General features: G+C 46.1%; 2 protein-coding genes and 1 long non-coding RNA gene across 12 annotated transcripts in view; 1 reads left to right on the top strand and 2 right to left on the bottom strand.

The window, feature by feature from the left end:
* cpn1 (carboxypeptidase N, polypeptide 1) overlaps positions 1-671 on the bottom strand; it is a 47,929-nt gene extending 47,258 nt beyond the window's left edge. Inside the window, exon 1 of one of the 2 annotated variants that reach the window (XM_063071321.1) lies at positions 201-671. In XM_063071321.1, the coding sequence (XP_062927391.1) occupies positions 201-429 (229 nt within the window). In that variant the 5' untranslated portion in view covers positions 430-671. The remainder of the gene's footprint in view (positions 1-200) is intronic. The other variant, XM_063071320.1, reaches the window with a different exon arrangement.
* On the top strand, positions 359-22,675 carry LOC134358815 (uncharacterized). The gene is made up of 3 exons (XR_010020958.1): positions 359-422; positions 19,876-20,004; positions 22,142-22,675. It is a non-coding gene; the product is annotated as an uncharacterized LOC134358815 (long non-coding RNA).
* The window catches only part of LOC134358814 (Kv channel-interacting protein 2-like), a 513,936-nt gene continuing 496,325 nt past the window's right edge, over positions 5,080-22,690 (bottom strand). For all 9 annotated transcript variants that reach the window (XM_063071326.1, XM_063071331.1, XM_063071329.1 and 6 more), the window contains 4 exons: positions 19,011-19,118; positions 16,792-16,896; positions 15,949-16,011; positions 5,080-12,148 (listed from right to left, as the gene is read on the bottom strand). In XM_063071326.1, the coding sequence (XP_062927396.1) occupies positions 12,101-12,148; positions 15,949-16,011; positions 16,792-16,896; positions 19,011-19,118 (324 nt within the window). In that variant the 3' untranslated portion in view covers positions 5,080-12,100. The remainder of the gene's footprint in view (positions 12,149-15,948; positions 16,012-16,791; positions 16,897-19,010; positions 19,119-22,690) is intronic.

Here is a 22,690-nt window from a genome sequence, read left to right as displayed (position 1 = left end):
CCCCCCTCCTCTCCACCTCTACCACCCGATGCCCCCCTCCTCTCCACCTCTACCACCCGATGCCCCTCCTCTCCACGTCTATCACCCAGTGCCCCCTCCTTCTCCATGTCCCCTCTATGCCTCACCCTCCAACACCCCTCCCCGTCCTCTCCCCAATGACCCCACCCCACCGGTGGTGCAACCTCGCCCCCGCTACTCACGGGGCTCATGGACGCCCGGGTGGTCGCTGAGCTCTATCACGTACAGGTGCCGGCCCTGCAGGCTGCGCCCGATGCTGTACACCCGGCTGATGAACGGGCAGTCCCTCTGCACCCCGAGCAGCGCCCGAACCAGCGCGTCGTAGCGGTGATGCTGGAAGTCGAGCGCGGCGGCCAGAGCCACGGCGAACGGGGCGACGCTCAGCAGAAGGCAGCCGAGGCGAGGTAACATGGTGGCGTTCGCCGTTAACCAGCGTCTGTCAGGCAGGCAGGCGAGTCCAACCCAACCCTCCCGCGCCGGAGCGAAAGGGGTGGAGGAGAGGTAGTTCCCTCTATTTAAAGTGACATCTTCCCCAGATTTTATGGCCTCCTAATCTTCTGCACCAGGTGCCAATATAAATCCTTCTCTTCTCTCACGTGTCATCAAAACGCCTTGATTTATATAGCACTAAATCTCTCGGAGCGCTTTGTATAGAGTAATTCTAGAGCCAATTCCCTAGGAATAAATTCCTCTGGGTCAATATCGTTTAATGACATTTCCAGTTCACAAGTGTGAAGGAGAATGAAATAATTGTTAGTCCGGATCACAAAAAGAAAACGCAATAAGATGAAGAACACAAGAAGCACCTAAAGGTTATTTATGTACATTTATTGATTATATGCCCATAGAGTGACGCTGGGCACAGGGGTGTCCGTGCATGAGGAGATTGACAGGACATGATTAAAGTAGAGGTGTACAGGAAGACATTACGGTTCAAAGGTCAAAGTAAATTTATTACCAAAGTACTGATATACTCCATATACTGCTTGAGATTTATTTTTCTTGCAGGCATTCACAGTAGAATAGAACTACTGTATCAAGTAAAATCAAAGTACAAAGTTCAAAGTAGAATTTAGAATCAATGAAAAACTACATGCAAAGACTGACAAAAACAATAATGTGCAAAAGAAGATAATCTGGGCAAATAAAAAAACACACAAAATGCTAGAGGAACTCAGCAGGCCAGGCAGCATCTATGGAAAAGAGTACAGTCGACGTTTCGGGTCCTGCTGAAGAGTCACGGCCTGAAATGTCGACTGTTTACTCTCTCCCATAGATGCTGCCTGACCTGCTGAGTTTCTCCGGCATTTTGTGTGTATTGCCTGGATTTCCAGCAGCTGCAGATTTTCTCTTGTTTGGAATTAAAACAAGCATAAATAAATCATGAGTTGTAGAGTCCTTTGAAAGAGAGTTCATAGGTTGCGGAATCTGAGGTGGGTGAAGTTATCCGCACGTGTGCAGGAGTCTGATGGTTGAAAGGGAGTAACTTCCTGAATCTGGTGGCGTGGGACCTAAGGCTTCCTGTCTGATGGTAGGAGTGAGACGAGAGTGGTGGAGTTCCCTGATGTTGGATGTTGGCAGTGTTCCTTGTACAGCTGCTCTATGGTGTGGAGGGCAAATGGATCCCCGGTTGAGAATAACTGGAGGGAGGGGAGTTGCTGTGCTGGGACATTCGACTGAGCACAGTTATTGACGTGTTTACCCCATCAGGCTGAGGTCCAGTCCTGGCGCATATCCACTGGGAATGACGTCGCAACCAGTGTTTCACAACCCCACAGGTCAGGGGTCGGGCGATGGCACAACTTCGGCTCCACAACAGCAAGGATTAACTCCTTGAGAGCTGCAGCCAGTTGCTGAGTGCCTTTTGGGCAAGGGGTTTAGATAAAGCAACGGACAATCGTTGCCCGCGTTATACACAGCATAGCGGATATACAGCAGTAAGATCGCAGGCTGGTGTAGAATCGTAGGTTTGGGGGGTTTAGTGGTGATAATCCTGGGAACAGATTCTCAAGCTGTGATGAGCTGGGACAACATAGATCACACTCCTGCTGCCCTTGCCTGGCAGACAATGCGTGATTGGGATGTGCTATTGAGTTGTAGTTGAAGGGATGGCGCACGTTACCGCGTTCATGGATGGGTGTCGGTTTGGTTCTCTCGGTGAGATGTTTAATAACAGGACCGCTTCATCCTGGATGGTGCCCACTCTCTTGAGCTGTCGGAACTAGAAAAGTAGAGCGTGTCCACTCAGACTCTGACTTTGTGTTTTCCTCTCTACCTGCTGGATATTGAGTAGCCGAGAGTGGACATGGAGAGGATGTTTCAAACCGTGAGAGGGTCTAGGATCAGGGAACACAGCCTTAGAATAGAACGACACCACTTTAGAACAGTGATGAGGGGAAACTTACTTAGCCGGAGTATCAGCGGAATTCATTCCCACATTCGACCGTGGAGACCAAGTCATTGAATATATTTAAAGTGGTCAGGGCTTAATTATCTTAATTAGTCAGTGTTTCAAAGGTTATGGGGAGAAGGCAGGAGGATGAAGTTGAGAGGGCGGATTAATCAGCCATCATCAAATGGAGAATCCTAATTTGGCTCGTATGTCTTATGGTCTAATGTTTTTTTAATGGAGGGTGGAGGTCAGGCCATCGTCATTATGTCTAGTGTTATTGCCCTAGAGATGGTTGGAGGTGAGCTACCTTTCTGTAGGTGCTCCCACATGATGTTGAATCAGGTCACCAGCACAGCTATACATGAGATAATGTCCAGGATTTAGACCAGGGACAATGTCTCTGCTCCAAGTCAGGATGGCTGATGCCTTGCCAGGAGACTCTGTGGGTATGTTTGCTGTTGTGTGCTGGGGCAGCTGGCTGAGGGTAGCAGACACCAACAGAATCAACAAACGTATTCGTAAGGCCAGTGATGTTGTGGGGATGGAACTGGACTCTCTCACGGTGGTGTCTGAAAAGAGGATGCTGTCTAAGTTGCATGCCATCTTGGTTAATGTCTCCCATCCACTACATAATGTACTGGGTGGGCACAGGAGTACATTCAGCCAGAGACTCATTCCTCCAAAATGCAACACTGAGTGTCATAGGAAGTCATTCCTGCCTGTGGCCATCAAACTTTACAACTCCTCCTTTGGAGAGTCAGACACCCTGAGCCAATAGGCTGGTCCTGGACTTACTTCATAATTTACTGGCATAGTTTACATATTACTATTTAACTATTTATGGTTCTATTACTATTTATTATTTATGGTGCAACTGTAACGAAAACCAATTTCCCCTGGGATAATAAAGTATGACTATGACTATGGTGCTCCCATGGTCCTGCTTGCTGGTAGAGCCTTTGGATTTGGGAGGGGATCCCAAACCCCCCCAACGTGGGTGCAAATGAGTAATAATACCCACCGTAGTCAACTTTGTTTCTGTTGGCTTGTTGTTTTGTTGCTTGTTATGTTCTATTTCGTTGATTTCACATTGTGCTGCTGAACATGGTGGGCGTGTTACGTTAGCACCAGAATGTGTGGTGGCGTTTGTGGGCTGCCCCCAGCACAGCCTTGGGTTGTGTGGTTTACTAGTGCAAACGACACATTTCACTGTGTGTTTCGATGTACGCGTCATAAATGAACCTGGTGGCGGAGAGAGTGAACCTTTAGCATAGTAGGTGAGGCATCTGTCGAACAGTTCCTTGTCCTGGATGGTGTCAGACCTCCTAGGAAGGGCTGGAGTTGCCCCATGCTCTTGTACTTTCTAGATGGAGAAAAAAGCCTTCTGGTGTCGGGCGATGAGTCACTGACCTCAGGATAGATGGTATCTGACCTACTCTTGTTTTCTGTAGCCGGTCCATGAGATGTTGGTGGGCGGCTCAGTAGTGTAGGTGTTAGTGTAATGTTTACAGTGCCAGCAACTCCTGCTACTGTCTGTAATGAATTTGTACGTTCTCTCCATAACCGCAGAGGTTTCCTTCCAATGCTCCGGTTTCCTCCCACACTCCAAAGACGTACGGGTTAAGTTTAGTAGGTTGTGGGCATGCTAGATGCTTGGCAACACTTGCAGACTGCCCCCATCAAATCCTTGGGCTATGTTGGTCATTGACGCAAATGAGGCATTTCACTCTGTTTCGATGTACATGTGACAAATAAAGCAAATCTTTGTCTTATCCTTAGAATCTCTTTCCCTTGTTCAATGTCCAGTTATCCCTGCCGTGCGTAACTAGATGAGACAGGACTGCAGAGTTTCTACCGGGTCAGTGGTTGTGCGATCACTTCATTCTCTATTGCCCGGTGTTTTGTAGGCTTCATTGGTTTTATGGCAATTTAAATGCGCAAACCAAACATCACAAGTTTTGGACCCAGCCCAATACCTCCCCTCCATCAGTAGTGTCTTCCAGAGGTGCTCCACCCATCAAAGATCCCCACCGTACAGGTCATACCATCTTCTCTCAGCTACCATCGGGCAGGAAGTCCCACACCACCAAGTTCAGGAACAGCGAATTCCCTTCAACCATTCAGTTCTTGAACTGACCTGCACAACCCTAATCAATACAGTTCAGTAACACCATGACCACTCCAATGGCTTTAAACCTAAAGTAGACTTTTTCTTTGTTCTAGTTAGGACCTTTCTTGTAAAAGTTGTCTATGGTTTTCTTGTGACTGTGGCTGATATGGTGCAATGGACCTGCAATGCTGCAGCAAGTAGGTCTCTCTTTGCACCTTTGCAATTAGTAATAAACTCACCTTTTAACGTTTTGACTTTGGCCACAGCTCTGTACTACAGTGTAGCCTGTCCTCCCGCACTCATTGGACCAGAGTTGATTCCCAGTCTTGACAGTAACAGCAGCGCAGGAGAAGACAACCACAGTGGTGAGGTACTGTACATGTCTGAAACTGCTGATGGCTCTGCACACTTTATGGATGTTCACCTTGAGGCCACCACATCTGTTCTGGCTTCATGCCTTTGAGCAAGATGTTAGTGCTACACGGCACCACCCTTATGTGAGTTCTCTTTATGTGGTGTGAGCTCAGTTTAGTTTCTGCTAATGCTCCTTTGAAGCTGCTTGTAACAGGTGGTGCTGGTTATTGTGTGCCTTGGGGAGTCAATAAGCAGCTGACTTCTAGGGGTGTGTGACACCTGTTTCAGCCCATGAGCACATTAACATTACCTCTTTAATTGTCTTTTGCACCACATAATTTATTTTTGTGACATACAGTAATTTTTTTTAATGTATTGCACTGTACTGCTGCCACAAGACAACAAATTTCACGACATGTGACAGTGATAATGAGCCTGTTGGGTAGCGTGTGGAGATGCGTCTCTGCCAAAGGAGGTGTGAGGTGCTCCTTCCCTCCGCTAGTCTGCTGGTCACCCCTTGGGCAAGGTGTAGCACCTGCTTAGTCCCCCCTCCCCATCTGATCAGGGCGATGTGAACCCATGGGAGCAGGTGGTGGCGGATGGTCGTACGAGCAGCCGGTGCATATCACAAGTCCTGGTTACGTGACCACTGACGCCAGGCAGACCATATCTGAAACGCATTGATAATACCTGGGGTCACCCGTCTTGTAAAGACACTGCCCAGAAGAAGGCAATGGCAAAGGACTTCGGTATAAAAATTTGCCACGAGCTATCATGGTTATGAGACCACGATCACCTTCATCATACGACACGGCACGTAATGAAGATGGTTCAACCTGATTCTGATTCTGATGCAACTGGTCAGAGTGACCTCCCTTTAAGTTTCTTCATCCCACAAAGTTGTCAAGAAGTTGTGATGATTTAAAAAAATAGTCGTAAAGCATTACAACACAATGATAGGCCCTTTGGCCCATCTAGTCCATGCCAATATATCATTTTGCCTAGTCCCATCGATCTGTACCCGGATAATAGCCCTCCATATCATTTAGAAACCAGAGGCGAGTGGTAGTTGGAAAATAAACAGGGAGCTCCATTATTTTTATTGCAATTGTGATTTTTAATTTTTTTTACAAAATATACAGATATGGATGGCTAAGCGTTTGTGTGCAGTGGTGGAGGATATACAAACCAAGTTACGCGGGGAGACCTTGGTGGATGATTAGGACACAACATACTGTTGCAAACACTCTGACACACAGCTCGCCACTGCCCCCGCTGGTGAAGGCTGGGAGTACAAGGGACAGCCGAGGCGCTGCTCTCGGAGGACTCCTGGCAACGGCGGGGGCTGTGGCCGCTCTCGAGGGTGTTGGCGGGTAAGGGGAGCAAGGCCAGGAATATAAGGATGTACACACACACACCCCTGCGTGTGTGTGTGTGTGCGTGTGTGTGCGCGTGTGTGTGTGTGTGTGTGTGTGCGCGCGTGTGTGTGTGCGCGTGTGTGTGTGTGCATGTGTGTGTGTGTGTGTGTGTGTGTGCGTGTGTGTGTGTGTGTGTGCGTGTGTGTGTGTGCGTGTGTGTGTGTGTGTGTGTGTGTGTATGGATCTGTCCATGCAAGTGTGCACATCAGCAGGATTACTGTCAGCCTCTAGGTTCGCGGGAGATGGGTTTGGGACAGACCGTTGCAGCTGTTGGAAATGAGGGAGTTGTCAAGTGACCCAGATAGCTGTCATGGAGGAAGATTCATAAGAGGGGATGGCAGAGTTTACCTCAAGAATACAGAGGTACTGCCCAAACAAATTGATATTGTTAATTGATAAACATAAGAGATTCTGCAGATGTAAGAAATCCAGAACAACACACAAAAAATGCTGGAGGAACTCAAAGCAAATCAGGTGGTATCTATGGGAATGAATAAACAGTTGATGTTTGAGGCCAAGACGCTTCATCAGAACTGAAAAGGAATGGGACAGAAGCCAGAATGAGAAGGTGGGGAGAGGGTCCTTCCTTTCCAGACCCGATGAATGGTCTCGGCCTGAAATAACGCCTAGTTATTCTCTGCGGTAGTTGCCTCCTGACCTGCTGAGTTCCTCCAGCATTTTGTGCGTGTTTCCCGCATATCAAAACCATAATGGATGGTATGTTCACTAGCCCTTGGGGTGGGTGGGGGTACAATTTTGGAAGAGTCGATGGGCATTTGGGGAGAATAAAATGTAGGCACGAGAGAAACTGCAAGTGCTGGAAGTCTTTGAGCAACACCCACAAAATGCTGGAAGTACTCAGCAGGCCAGTCAGCATGTATGGAGGCGAACAAAGAGTAAACATTTTAGGCCGAGACCTGTCATCAGCATTGCTAAGTTGGCTCATTATGGTCATGCGTACTGAGGAACAGTGAAAAGCCTTTGTTTGTGTGCAATTCTGATGGATCAACTAAACAAAATCAGCAGGGATATAAGATGCTGGCGCAACGTAGACACACTGACAGAAAAATCATCTTTCCGATCCTTCTGGGATTCTGAGATTGTATCGCATTTTAATACCAGTAGTCCCAAATAAAATCAGACTCCATAGTATTCTGGAGGGTTGGGGGGGTGTTATAGAGATGGAATACACCAACTGTGTAAGACACGGATGCCCCAGGCTCCGGCTCTGCTCAGGGGAGCTGACATTAGTTTCTGACCTCCACAGAGCATCCGAGCCGTCACATTTGGTATTGACAGAATATTTTGTTTAATCCCCAAGTTACTGATCCTGTCCCTCTAAGTGGACATTGTCTAAAACCAAACCATTCTTCCCAGTACAAGAGATGAGCTTTGGACTGTATCTGCCACTGGAAACATTCTCACATACCCTTTATTCTATAGGATGTCTTGATTATATCCTCCTTTAAGCTCTTTTCCATAAAAAGAACAATCCTTGTTTCACTCACCCTCAAGTCACATCCTATGTAAGTGAATGTAACTGAAGGCTTGGAGTTTGGTTGACAAACCTTATTTGCCATTCCCATGCCATATCCCTCCCGCTTTTCCACTCCTGTATTGGATTTCACTCAAACTCAACTCACTGCTGACAGCGGGATATTCAAGTATCTGCCCAAAAGATCCCTTCTACAAGGACAGAATCAGCCAGAAAGAGAGAACTTCCCAGGACAAGGACAGCAGGGGTTAGATACAGAGTGAATCTCCCTCTACACTGTCCCATCACACACTCCCAGGACAGGGACAGCACGGGTTAGATACAGAGTGAAGCTCCCTCTACACTGTCCCATCACACACTCCCAGGGCAGGGACAGCACAGGTTAGATAGAGAGTGAAGCTCCCTCAGCAGGTAAATGCCAAAGTAAATTTTTTGCACAAATTATCTCAGGAGTTTACACCAGGAACCCCAGAGAGAAGACTGTGTGATGTAAGTAGAGCAGATATGGCCCCAAGTAAAGCCTGGGGTTTTCTCGCAGATCTGTGCAGCATACAGAAACACTATTACAAATCAGTCAGTCAGTTACTGTTAATAAGCAAGCTAAATCAATCATTTGAGGTTTTGCCTCCTCAGACTATTGATTTGTCTGTTGCAATGCAGGCTAAGACTTAAAATTAAGTCACAAACCTGAGAACAACTGTTAAAAGTATCAGACTGTTGGAAAGCCTGTGGCACCATCATCCTCACGATAAGAATTTACTCCACCACTTCAGTCCCTTTATATTCAAAGTACTTGCCTGTCCTTATGTTTTAACTTCTTGATGTTTTCACTTCCTATGAGATCTACATGGTCTCCTTCAGGGGCTTGGAGTGCCTAACAGAGGGTGGGGTATGGTGGCTATTCCCTCAACTTCATGCATGCTGAAGAGACGGCTCAGGAGGGAGGGTTATAAACCAGAGAAATTTACAGCCTTAGGGCACTATCTGATCCACCATTGTCCATGTGGATGGCCAGAGAGGAGTTGAGGTTATTCGGGCTTCTCTGATCACAGTCTGTTTCACTCCCAGACACCAGTGTTAAAGTGGTCACCCTCACCCATGCTTTGTGCAGATTCCGTCTCCACCAGCCTTTCAGACGGGGAATTTCTCCAGTGCTTTCATCGACATTGGTGTGTTGGAATTTCAAGGGTGTTTGGCTTCACTGAGTGCTAGGTACAAAAACCTAACCCATAAGGCCTGACAATGAGCAATTTGTCAAGGGGACACTCTTGGTGCTTCTCAAGTTATGCTTAAAGAATAATCCTCATTCTGAAAGAGGACCTCTGAGTGAAAACTTTTCACTCCAAGTGAAGACTCCTCATTCTGAGCGAGGGATCCTCATTCAGGGTGAGATAAGGCCGTAAGACATTGGATCAATATTAGGCAATTCGGCCCATCAAGTCTGCACTGTCAGTCAATCACAGTTGATTTATTACCCCTCTCATCATCATTATTCTGCCTTCTCCCCATAACCTTTGATGCTCTTCTTAATTAAGAACCTCTGAACCTCCGCTTTAAATCTACCCAGTGACTTGGTCTCCACAGCTATCTGTGGCAACAAATTCCACAGATTCACCACCATCTGGTTAAAGAAATTCCTCCTCATTTCTGTTGTAAAGGGATGTCCTTCTATTCTGAGGCTGTTCCCTCTGATCACAGACTCTCCCACTATTGGAAACATCCTCTCCACGTCCATTCTATCTAGGCCTTTCAAAGATCAGTAGGTTTCAATGAGATCCCCCTCGTTCTTCTAAATTTTAGTGAGTACAGGTCCAGAGCCATCAAATGCTCCTCATATGTTAACATTTTCATTTCTGGGATAATTTTCATGAGCCTCCTTTGGAATCTCTCCACATCCTTTCTTAGCTATGGGGCCCCAAACTGCTCACAATAAAGGAATCCTCCTTCTGAATGAGGACTTCTCATCCTTATGTTCCGATACACCCTATGATCTCATCCAGCCCAATATCTTTGCGCTCTTCCACTCCAGCAGACCCCTGGAAGTTCTAGTTTTTAGTTGCACCATAATCAGGGAGTTACCTTCCGCCACAGGGTGAAGGAGGGTGAGAGGTAACTTGATAGAGATGCTCAAGATGGTAAGAGGCATAGATCGAGTGGACAGCCAGATACTTTTCCCAGGGTAGAAATGGCGGATACGAAGGGGCATCATTTTAAGGTGTCACACACAAAATGCTGGAGGAACTCAGTGGGTCAGGCAGCATCTATGGAAATGAGTAAACAGCCAACATTTCGGGCCGAGACCCTTCTTCAGGAAGTGGAGAGTGTTCTAAGGCGTCTGGAGGAAAGTATAGTGGGGGTGTCAGAGGTAAGTTCCTAATACAAAGAGTGGTGGAAGGAAGGGTGGTGGTGGGGCAGATATATTAGACATATTTAAGAGACTAATAGATAGGCACTTTGATGATAGAAATACAGAGGGCTATGTGGGAGGGAAGGGTTAGATTTCTAAAAGATGGACAGAACATCGTGGGCCATAGTGCATGTACTGTTCTGTAATCTTCTATGTACTATGTTCACAGAGAGCCCAAGTATTGGAATTCCATCTACAAACCTCTCCAACCATCTTTCCTCCTAACTCTAGGTCCAAGTGTTTTGAGATCCCTCACTGTGTTCTTCTGTCAGTTAGTGTCAGGTATTAATGGTTACCATTCCGTTGAGAAGCAGTCACTCAGTTTGTGGCATTGTCACCTTCATAGAAGCGCGAGTCACTAAATTCAGAGAATGGGAACAATTTCTCTAGCCACTGATGAAACTGCTTCCAAAATGTGTTAAATTACTTTGAGATATTCTCAATACTTCCCCTGCTCTTCAAGTGGGCTCACCCATATATATTGTCTTCGATCAGTTGACAACCGTTACCCACACTTGCAAGGTTCACCTTGGAAGAAGGCTCTATTATAAAGAGTCTATTCACCGAGGACTTTAGTAAAATAGACAACTTCTGGCAGAGACATTTGCTGATATATTTGTGAAGGGTCCATTGAGAGATTATTGGAGATGCAAGAATATTCTTTACTACAAAGCTTCTAGACAATGGATTATTGCAATGTGAAGTCACTATACAGTCTCCACTGTTCCATCACACACTCCCAGGACAGAGACAGTGTAGGTAAGATACAGAGTGAAGCTCCCTCTACACTGTCCCATCACACACTCCCAGGGCAGGGACAGCACGGGTTAGATACAGAGTGAATTTCCCTCTACACTGTCCCATCACACACTCCCAGGGCAGGGACAGCATGGGTTAGATGCAGGGTGAAGCTACCTCTACACTGTCCCATCACACACTCCCAGGACAGAGACAGCACAGGTTAGATACAGAGTGAAGCTCCCTCTACACTGTCCCATCACACACTCCCAGGACAGGGACAGCACGGGTTAGATACAGAGTGAAGCTACCTCTACACTGTCCCATCACACACTCCCAGGACAGGGACAGCACGGGTTAGATACAGAGTGAAGCTCCCACTACTCTGTCCCATCACACACTCCCAGGGCAGGGAAAGCACGGATTAAATATAGAGTGAAGCTCCCTCTACAGTGTCCCATCACACACTCCCAGGGCAGGGACAGCACAGGTTAGATACAGAGTGAAGCTCCCTCTACACTGTCCCATCACACACTCCCAGGACAGGGACAGCACGGGTTAGATACAGAGTGAAGTTCCCTCCACATTATCCCATGAGGTTTATTTTTGACCTGTGGGGTTAGAAATTAAACCTGGGCAATGACGCTGAAGGGGACAAGGAAGACATTTTGGCACAGGCGGGCTTCGTTCCACGGGTCTGACCTCATACAGCAGGCAACGTGACAGATGGAAGGGATGGACTGCAGGTAATTCGCCATTTTTTTGCCCCCATGCAACCTTGCATTTCTGCATAAAGATGCTTATAGTGTGACCCAGTAACATGCTGTGTAGATCTGTGTCCTCTGCACTTGGGCGCATGTATTGTGACTTGCACACCCCACAGCTGCAACACTGTGAGGTTCTTCCATGCCAATTCTTCGCATTCTCCAGCAGGTCCGTGAAAAAGTACAAAATGTCCGTCACAGGAGGCCTGTTCTTTCTTTCCACTCCACATCTGTGGTCAATATCGTTGTCCAAATCTTCACCTCCCCCACCTCCAAATGAAGTTCTGATTCAGAAGTTGAAGCTCCCCATTGAACAAGTCAAAGGCCCAAGGTTGGCCCACCAAGGACAGAAGGCGAGGAGTCAGAGGTCAGCTCAGCACTGACCTCAGCCCCACCTCTGACTTCTAGATGACATTCTCAAAAAGCTGCATTGACTTCATGATGTTTTCATCCTGAGAAAGATTAGCAAGAAAATAATTAGTGATGAAAACCCATATTCACTCACAGATCCTTGTGCAAAATGCAATCAGACATGTTCACTAACACACTCGCTCACATCGGTTCACTAACACTCCTAGCCTTTTCTCTATCCGTCTGGCTTACATACATTCAGTACACATCTTTGCCCTTAGACTTACACACACACACACACACACATGCAAGAATCTCAAAGTTCCTTTAATTTACAGTGGAGAGTATTCTAGATTCAAGATTCAAGATTGCTTAATGTAATTTCCTGTAAGGAGAACAAAATATTTGTTACTCGGACCCGATGCAGCAGAAAAAAAAACAGAAAAGATAAGGAACACAACAATAATAATAAAAATGTACAATAAATATAAATACATAAGATAGCTGATGTGCAAAGATTGTGTGTCCATAAAGTGAGGCTAGGCTGTACGTAAGATGACTGACAGGAAATACTGCAGTTGTGGTGGAGTTAGTGGGTGGAGGTGTCGATCAGCCTTACTGCTCGGGGAAAGTAACTGTTCTTGTGTCTGGAGGTCCTAGTGTGGATGCTACACAGCCTCCACCCTGATGGGACAAACAGTCCATGACCAGGGTATTTGGGATCCTTCATGATGTTACTGTCCCTTTTCTGGCACCTTTCTGTGTATATGTCCTTGATGGTGGGTGGGCTGGTGTCAGTGATGTGTTGGGCAGTTTTGACTACCTGTTGTAGAGACTTCCTGTCTGCCGCAGTGTAGTTTCTGTAACAAGCAGTGACACAGCTTGTTGGGATGATCTCTACTGTGCATCTGTAAAATGCTGCAAATACAAATGGGCGTAGAGTCCAGCTTCCTTCAACTTCATCAGATGGGCATAGTCCAGCTTCCTTCAACTTCCTCAGAACGAAGAGGGTTTGGTGAGCTTTCTTGACTGTGTAGGATGTGTTCTGGGACCGTGAGAGGTTGTGTGTGATGTGCGCGCCCAGCAGTTTGAAACGGCTTGCAATTTCCACTGCTGTGTCTGACTGGTTGCATCACAGTGTGGCCTGTAAGCTCCAGTGCGAGGACCGCAAGAGGCTCCTCACAGTTTTAGACTCAGCCGGCGCCATCACAGGCACAACACTCCCACCTTCTTAGACATTTTCAAGAGGCACTACCTCAGGAAGCCAGCGTCGATCACCATCTGGGACGTGCTCTCTCCTCATTACCACTATCAGGGAGGATATACAGAAGCTCGGAGACCCACAATCAATGATTCAGAAACAGCTTCTCCTCCTCTTCATCAGATTTCAAAATGGTCTGTGAATCTATGATTGCTGCTTCACTATTCCTTTTTTATGCACTAATTTTTGACTTTGTAATTTATAGCAATTTTATGCCTTTACACCGTCCTACTATGGGTGGCGGGTGGAGATACATCTCTACCAAAGGAGGTGTAGGGTGCTCCTTCGCTCCGCTAGCCTGCAGGTCACTCTTGGGCAAGGTGTAGCACCTGCTCAGGCACCCCCTCCGATCAGGGTCACGTGAACCCATGGGCGCAGGTGGTGGATGGCCGTATGAGCAGCTGGTGCACATCACAAGTAATGCGACCGCTGATACCAGGCAGACAATCTCTGAAGCGTATTGATAATGACCGGCGTCACCTGTCTTGTGAAGGCACTGCCCAGAAGAAGACAATGGCAAAACACTTCTGTAGAAAAATTTGCCAAGAGCAATCATTGTCACGGAAACACCACGATCGCCCATGTCATATGGCATGGCACATGATGATGATGTCATATGGCATAGCACATAATGATGATGTCATACAGCATGGCACATAATGACTGAGCTCTATGGCTAGGGGGAGGGAGGGAATGTGGACTCAGACCATGAGAGGCCTGCGTCGGGCATTTTCATGCCTTACAAGGTGCAGATTGGAAGTCTGTGTGGGGCGCCACTCCTCACACAGACACTAGAGCAATGTGTGGTTATGTGCCTTGCTCAAGGGCACAAACACGCTGCCACAGCTGAGGCTCGATCTAGCGACCTTGAGATAACTAGATGAACGCCTTAACCACTTGGCCACGTGCCCAACACACTCTGTATCTATGGCTAAGTCAGGGATAATAAGTCTGATTATGAAGGTGGCAGCATTGGTAGAGAATGATAGGTGGAAGAGGTGAAGGGCTGGAGAAGAAGGAATCTGATAGGAGAGGAGAGTGGATCATGGGAGAAAGGGAAGAAGAATGAAGGGAAGTGGAAGCAGTAAGGGGAGGAACCAGGATGGGGATGGAAAAAGAGGGAAGGGGAGGGGGAGAAGTGACTGGAAGTTACAGAAATAGATGTTTATTCAGTCACGGTGGAGGCAGCTTGGGATGGAGTGTTTCATTTATGACCAGAGACCAGGCAGGCTGAGTTTGATTACTTGGTGCATTGGAGCTGAGGGGGACCTAACGGAGGTCTACAAAATTATGAGGGGCATATATTGATGAGATAATAGGAAACTCTCCGCTACATAGGTGTCTAAAAATTACATGCCATAGGTTTAGGGCATGGGTGAGAGGTTTAGAGGGGATTCTCGATCACAGAGCCAAGAGGGGTGGCGGAGGCAGACACTTAGGGACATTCATCCATTATCCAGAGAAGCAGTTGGATCGGTAAGGTATAGCTGCTGCAGACTAAGGGTTGGTAAATAGGATGGTCACGATGGACAGGGAGGGCCAAAGGGCCACTGTGTGACTATGTACTTCACATGGAATAACAATATCCCATTGGAATATGCATACCTTTCCCGGGATACAGGTATCTCACTGGAATACTCGCTCATTGGTGCACCAACATATCACAAGGCCATCGGACACAGAAAAGGGGCATTGGGTTCACTGAGTCTGCTCTGCCGTTTGATCATGGCTGACTGATTTTCCCTCCCTACCCCATTCTTCTGCCTTCTCCCCATAACGTTTGATACCCCAACTAGTCAATAGCCTATCAAACTCCGCTTTAAGTATACCCAAATGACTTTCACCAGTCTCTGAGTAAAGAAATTCCTCCTCTTTTCTGTTCTAGAGGAATGCCCCTCTGAGGCTGTGGCCCTCTAGTCCTAGACACTCCCACTACTGGAAACATACTCACCATGTCCATTCTGTTTAGGCCTTTCCATATTTGGTACGTTTCAATGATATCCACTTCATCCTTCTCAGCTCCAGCAAGTACAGGTGCAGCAAACGCTCGTAAAATGTTAACTCTTTCATCCCCAGGATTATTTTCTAATCCAAAACCAGCATATCCTTTCTTAAACAACAGGAATTCTGCAGATGCTGGAAATTCAAGCAACACACATCAAAGTTGCTGGTGAACGCAGCAGGCCAGGCAGCATCTATAGGAAGAGGTGCAGTCGACGTTTCAGGCCGAGACCCTTCGTCAGGACTAACGTTAGTGCTGACGAAGGGTCTCGGCCTGAAACGTCGACTGCACCTCTTCCTATAGATGCTGCCTGGCCTGCTGCGTTCACCAGCAACTTTGATGTATATCCTTTCTTAGATATGAAGCGTAAATCTGCTCACAATACCCAAATGTGGTCTGAACAATGACTTAGAAAGCCTCAGCATTATATCCTAGCATTTATATTCTAGTCCGGGTATTTGACTGGAACAAGATGTCATTCCTGGGATACAGGTAATTCACCCACTATACTCATCCCAGTTGGAGTATGAACATTTGATCTGGCATTGGAGTGGAAGGGGAATTGGGCGAGGTTTCTACACTTGTAGTGTGACACCTGATTTGACTACAAATATTTCATTTAGGGATTGGGATCTCACCTTTTGACAAGTTTCGATGAATTCCTCGATAGTTACCACCCCATCCCGATTCTTGTCCATTTTCTGTGGTGTAAGAAGGGACACAAGGTGAAATCAGAGTGTGGCAAATGTCCATGTGACGACATTATTCACTGTACTGGTTTGGAAATAATTGCATGTGTTCTATTGGTTTACAATTCATTGAGCAGGAGCTCAGTTAATGAGCAGAATCACTCCCAAGACAGGAACAGCACGAGTTAGATACAGAGTGAAGCTCTCTCTGCACTGTCCCATCACACACTCTCAGGGCAGGGACAGCACGGGTTAGATACAGGGTGAAGCTCCCTCTACACTGTCCCATCACACACTCCCAGGACAGGGACAGCACGGGTTAGATACAGAGTGAATCTCCCTCTACACTGTCCCATCACACTCTCCCAGGACAGGGACAGCACGGGTTAGATACAGAGTGAATCTCTCTCTACACCATCCCATCACACACTCCAGTACAGGGACAGCACGGGTTAGATACAGAGTGAAGCTCTCTCTACACTGTCCCATCACACACTCCCAGGGCAGGGACAGCACGGGTTAGATACAGAGTGAAGCTCCCTCTACACTGTCCCATCACACACTCCCAGGGCAGGGACAGCACTGGTTAGATACAGAGTGAAGCTCCCTCTACACTGTCCCATCACACACTCCCAGGGCAGGGACAGCACGGGTTAGATACAGAGTGAATCTCCCTCTACACTGTCCCATCACACACTCCCAGGACAGGGACAGCATGGGTTAGATACAGAGTGAATCTCCCTCTACACTGTCCCACTGGATACTGATTATTTTCCTTCGGTAACAGTTTACCTGGAAGAATGTTTCCACGTGCTCCTGAGGAGATTCCTCCCTCACCGTTGGGTAGGTGTACTTCCCCATCATGTCATAAATGGATTTCATAATATCCAACATTTCCTAGGAAACAAATCAGAAGAAGAGACCACAGTTAGAAGGAAGTCCCGATCCTCGTCCATTTTGGTGAAATCAGAACATGGCAAACATCTTTGTGACAAGAATATTCACTCTGCAGGTTTTGAAATATCTCATAGGTTGTTATGTGATTCACTGGTTTAAAATTCACTGATCGGGAAGCTAAAGTAATGAACAGAACCACTTCCAGGGCAGGGACAGCACAGGCTTAAGAAACATTTGAGAAGTTTGCGTAAGTGCATGGGTGGGAGAGGCTTGGATGTCTGTGGTTCAGGTGTGGATTGATAGGACTAGGCAGAATAATAGTTTCGCACAGACTAGATGGGCCAAAGGGCCTGTTTTAGTGCTTAACGTCTACGACTCTGTGATTATCCACAAATGGTCACTGAAAAGGTGACTGTCAGATCATTGAGGTATGAGTTTGCATTGCCCATTTTCCTGACAGCTCAGAGAAACTGATAGGAAATTGTTGGGAATCACAGTTCTTGGGTTGACAGGAACAGCCCATTCCTCTGCTTTTGTGTGATTTCCCGCTGGCGAAGACTTATTTGCAGTCAGCAAAAGCTTCCATTTCTCTGGTGTCCCTTAATACCATAACATATTCTAGGACAGAGTAACATGTTTAAGGGGAAGCTCTGCACGGAGAGGGTGGTGTGAGCTGCCAGTAGACATGGTGGATGTGGGTTCGACTTCAATATTTAAAATATGTTTGCATAAGTACTGTACATGGATGGGAGGGATATGATGGCTTAAGATCCAGATGTGGGTTGATGGGACCAGGCAGAATAATAATTCAGCATAGACTAGATGGGCCAAAAGGCCCTTTTCCGTACTGTAGTGCTCTATGACTGTATAATGCCCAATTGATGCAAACTCCATCAAGGTTCACCCTGAGAGTGGGAGACAGATGCTGAGGAGAGAATTGCCAAGCTCCGCAGCTGTGGCTACTGAGGACACCAGAACTGGAGGAACAGGACAGTCTCTAAGGGTTCCAGGGCTGAAGGAGGTGGCAGGGAAAGGGAGGAACAGGAATGAAGGGACGTAAAGACAAGGGTTAGAATCTTACAGGCAGGATTTTACCAGACTGAGCACCAGTGTGGATATGTCCAGCGAATGATCATTGAATATGATGCCCAATTCATTCTGTTTTTGTTTTTTCTCTGTCAGTCTTTCTTTTTCTTCTTACCTCCTTTACTCTTTATTTCCATTGTCTATTTGCCATTCTTCCTGTTTCACTCTCTCTCACACACCACCTCACTCTTTCTGACTGTCTCTTTATCTCCCACTCATTCTCCCATACTCTCAATCCATCTGACCCTATCCCCCTCTCACGTTCCCTCTCATTCTCTCTTACATCTGCCGTCTTTCACTATCTCTCTAGCACTCCCAGTCTCCGTTCCTTTCTCTCCTTCTCATACCCTCACTCTCGCCCCTCTTAGGGGCCCAGACAGAGTTGACGTGGAGAGGATGCTTCCAATCGTGGAAGGGTCTAGGACCGGAAGGCACAGCCACAGAATAGAAGGAGGAATTCCTTTAGCCAGAGGGTGTTGAACCTGTGGAATTCATTGCCACAATCGGCTGTGGAGGCCAAGTCATTGTGTATACTTAAGGCAGAGGTTAATAGGTTCTTAATTAATAGGAGTGTCAGAGGTTATGGAGAGAAGGCAGGAAAATGGAGTTGAGAGGGAATGATGGAACAGACTCGATGGGGAAAAGGCCTAGTTCTGCTTCTATGTCTTATGCTCTTCCACACACTCTCTCCAACTCAAACTCTCACTCTTTCTCTCCCTCACACTCTAAAACCCTCTCTCTCCGTCTCCATAATTCCATCTCACAAACATTCTCTCTCTCTCTGACATTCTTTCTCATTCATTCTCTCTCCTTATCTATCACTCACTCTCACACTGTCACTCTGTAACATACTCCCTATTCACACACAATCACTCCCCCTCTCTTTCACTATTTTCACTCTTACACTCTCATTCTATCTCATTTACTCTCTCTGCCCTCTGCTATCTGACACTTCCACTCTCTCTCACTCACATAGAAGCACCAACATCAAACATCCCTTCCATATCCCCCCCCCACCTCACTTTTACCTCTCTGGTAATGCAGCCATCTTTATTTAGATCGTACAGGTTGAAGGCCCAGTTCAGTTTGTCATCAACAGAGCCTCGAAGGATTACAGATAAGCCTGTCACAAAATTCTGGGGCAGAAGGAGAGAAGAGAGGAAATAGATGACGATAATAATAATAATAATAATAATAACCCAAAATCTTGCTTTAAAATACAAATTTATAAAGACACCATACTTTACTATAAATACAAGTCAGAGTCCTGCCTGATTACAACTGATCCATTATTACAGAAAGGACAAGCCATGATAACCATCCAGATATAATAATATAGAATAAACAATGAAGAACAACTTACTTAACAGATATGGCCATTCCAAACACACATAACATACAGAAATCAATATGTGCAAAACACCAGAAATATGCTGAATTAAAAAAGGAAATTGAAAGACTATGGAACATGAACAGGGTATATTGTCCCGACAGTAATATCTACAAGTAGTAATATTTACAAGTGGTATCATCTCAAAGTCACTACACAGTAGCATTAAACAATAAGGCCTACGCAGTAATGTTTATGTAAATCTCCAGAAAGCCACAGTACTAAACACCACTAGAATAGTCTGAAAGCTCCTAGCAATTGACCAATGAGTCTGCTTGGCTAAACTGCGTCTGGATGCTATGCCTGTACCTCAGGTTTTACCAGCTTGAGCTGAGAAAAAAAATTATTTATAGAACATTTTTCATCCAGACGATTTAGTTCAAAGTGATTTACAGTGGGATAAAGTGCAAACATGAAAGTAAAGACGAAAATATGTTACTTAAAAGCAAGGTTAAATAAATGCAGTTGTTTAAATATGTCAGCTGAGTCTGTATCCTTTATAGTTTTAGGTATTAACTGTGTAGTTGAAGAGTGTTGTTCTAAAAGCTGACCTGCCAATTAGCTTTGGAGGAAGATTGTTAAAGTTTAAGAGACCAGTGAAAGGAGACCGGAGAGCTCGAGCTCAGTTAACAGTAAGAATCTCTAACATTTATGTTTACAATCTGGAGCCCGAGATGGTGATCCCATGTCCCTACTGCCCTTCCTTTCCTCGGCTGAAGTCCAAAGTTGGAGGCCTGATGTCTGTGAGCCTGAGATTCCAAGACAAAAGCAGCGGAGGCTCTGGGTATGAGAGGGGGTGATGGCAGGAGGGATGGGAAAGGGGCTTGTCTTTCTGTTGTCTTGTACTATTCTGTTGTTGTTGCTCGTGTTATTCTGCTGAACACTGTGGGCATGCTAATGCTACGTTGGTGCCAGAATGTGTGGCAACACTTGCAGGCTGCCTCAGCACGTCCTTCAGTGTGTTGGTTGTGAACACAAATGATACATCTCACTGTATGTTTCAATGTACATGTGATAAATAAATCTGAATTTGCAGGTGTGTTTCCTACAGGTAGACAGGGTAGTGAAAAAAGGTCTATAGTGGACTTGCCTTCGTCGGCCAAGGGATTGAGTATAAGGCTCAGGAAATCATGTTGCATCTGTATAAAACTTTGCTTAGACCACACGGAGTATTGCATTCATTTCTGGTCGCCCCATTACAGGAAGGGCATGGAGGCTTTGGTGAGGGTGCAGAAATGGTTTACCAGGATGCTGCCTGGATTTGAGAGCATGCGCTAGAAGAAGAATTTGGACAAACTTGGGTTGTTTTCTCTGGAGCTTTGGAGGCCAAGGGGAGACCTGATATAAAGATTTAAAGATTAAAAAAAAAACTTTATTGTCATTCTAACCGTACATCAGCTCTGCAGGGCAGAATGAGACAGTTAGAAGTTTATAAAATTATAAGAGGCACGGACAGTGTAAAGAGTCAGAATCTTTTTCCCAAGGTAGTAATGGCAAACATTAGACGGCATACACATAAGGGGAAGTTTAAGAGAGATGTGTGGGACAAGTTTTTTTACGTACAGAGTAATGAGTGCCTGTGATGGGCTGCCAGGGGTGGTGGTGGATGGAGATCCTACAGAGGTGTTTAAGACGGGCAGGGAATGAAGAGATATGGATCGTGTGCAGGCAGAAGGGATTAATTTGATTTGGCATTGTGTTTGACACAAGTATGGTGCAGGAACTGTTCTGTGTCCCATGTTCAGGAGCCTTGGTGAGTTCCCACGGTGTTATCAGTTAGTGACACCGATACTGCCACTGATTTCCGGTGAAGGACATTGGTTCTGACATATGATTAGACAGGAAACCACCAAGAGGGATGTGAAGGGGTTTGCCAGAATCACCCAGAGAGCCTGAAATTCTGAACGCTATTTGACTCTGCAGACCATCACTACCGAGCTTTGTCTGGTCATTGGCTGATTTAACTTTCCAGAAGGATATTGGGTTGTTTTCTCTGGATCGGCAGAAGCTGAGAGGAGATCTGATTGAGGCTTATAGGATTATGAGAGGTATAGATTGAATAGACAGATGGTATCTCTTACCCAGGGTTGAGATGTCTAATACCGGAGGGGCTAAGTTCAAAGGAGATGTGGGGGGCAAGCTTTTTCACAGAGAGTGGTGGATGCCAGGGGTGATGGTAGAGGCAGGTACATTAGGGACTTCTAAGAGATGTTTAGATAGACATGAATGTGAAGGAAATTGAAGGGTATGAACATTGTGTCAGCAGAAGGGATTAGTTTAGTTTGCTATTTGATTACTAATTTCACTGTTTTGACACAGCATTGGAGACTGAGAGCCTGATCCTGTGCTGTACTGTTCTATGCTCTGTAATTGTCCTTGTGGAGAAGGGAGCATTTATGATCTGGAACTCACTGCCCGTGAGCTGGTGGAAAAAGAATCTTGAACTGGTACTGTACAAGGCAGGGCTGTGGAGAAAGAGCGAGGAAATAGCACCCACTCGATGGACCAAATGGTCTCCTGTGGTATCAGTCCTGTGATTCTACATTTGGGTTCAGAACTGATCAGGAAATACGATGCCCAACGTGTATCTCTGAACTAAACTGGTGTCTGGCTGTAGTCACCTCAGTCACTACAGGGGAATTGTGACAGCATTTTGTGGTCATGGACACCAGTGAATTAGGGAGCACCACAATCACTGTAAAAGGGCTTTAAGTAAATTTATTATCATAGTACATTACCATATACTGCCTTGAATTTATTTTCTTGCAGGCCAAAGATATACAACAGAATTTATGAAAGACTGCACATAAACAAAGGCTGACAAGCAATCGATGTGCAAAAGAAGACAAACTGTGAATAAAACAACACTGAGAACATGAGGGGCAGAGCTTTTCAGAGCGAGTCTGCAGATTGTGAAATCTTCTCAGAGTTGTGGCAGGTGAAGTTACCCGGTAGAGGAGCCTGATAATTGAAGGGGAGCAACAGCTCCTGAACATGGTGGTTTGCGACCAAAGGCTCCATGGTTGCAGTGAGAGGAGAACGTGTCCTGGCGTGGGGGTCCTTAATGATGGACGCTGCTTTCTCGTGGCAGTGCTCCATTGTAGATCTGCTGAATGGTGGTGAGGAGCTTTGCTTGTGGTGCACATTGTCTTCTCAAAGACAAAGGATGGGGCAATCGGATTCAGAATCAGACTTATTATCACTGACAAAATGTCCTGATATTTGTTGTTTTGTGACAGTACAGTGCAATACATAGAAAGATTACTGTACATTACAATTTTAAAAGTATTTGACTATCATGTAACCTGCATTGCTCCA

The sequence above is a fragment of the Mobula hypostoma genome, chromosome 19 (genome assembly GCF_963921235.1).
Source record: "Mobula hypostoma chromosome 19, sMobHyp1.1, whole genome shotgun sequence".
Classification (NCBI taxonomy): domain Eukaryota; kingdom Metazoa; phylum Chordata; class Chondrichthyes; order Myliobatiformes; family Myliobatidae; genus Mobula; species Mobula hypostoma.
Note: the sequence above shows the minus strand (reverse complement) of the source record. Positions and strands in the feature narration are given on the sequence as shown.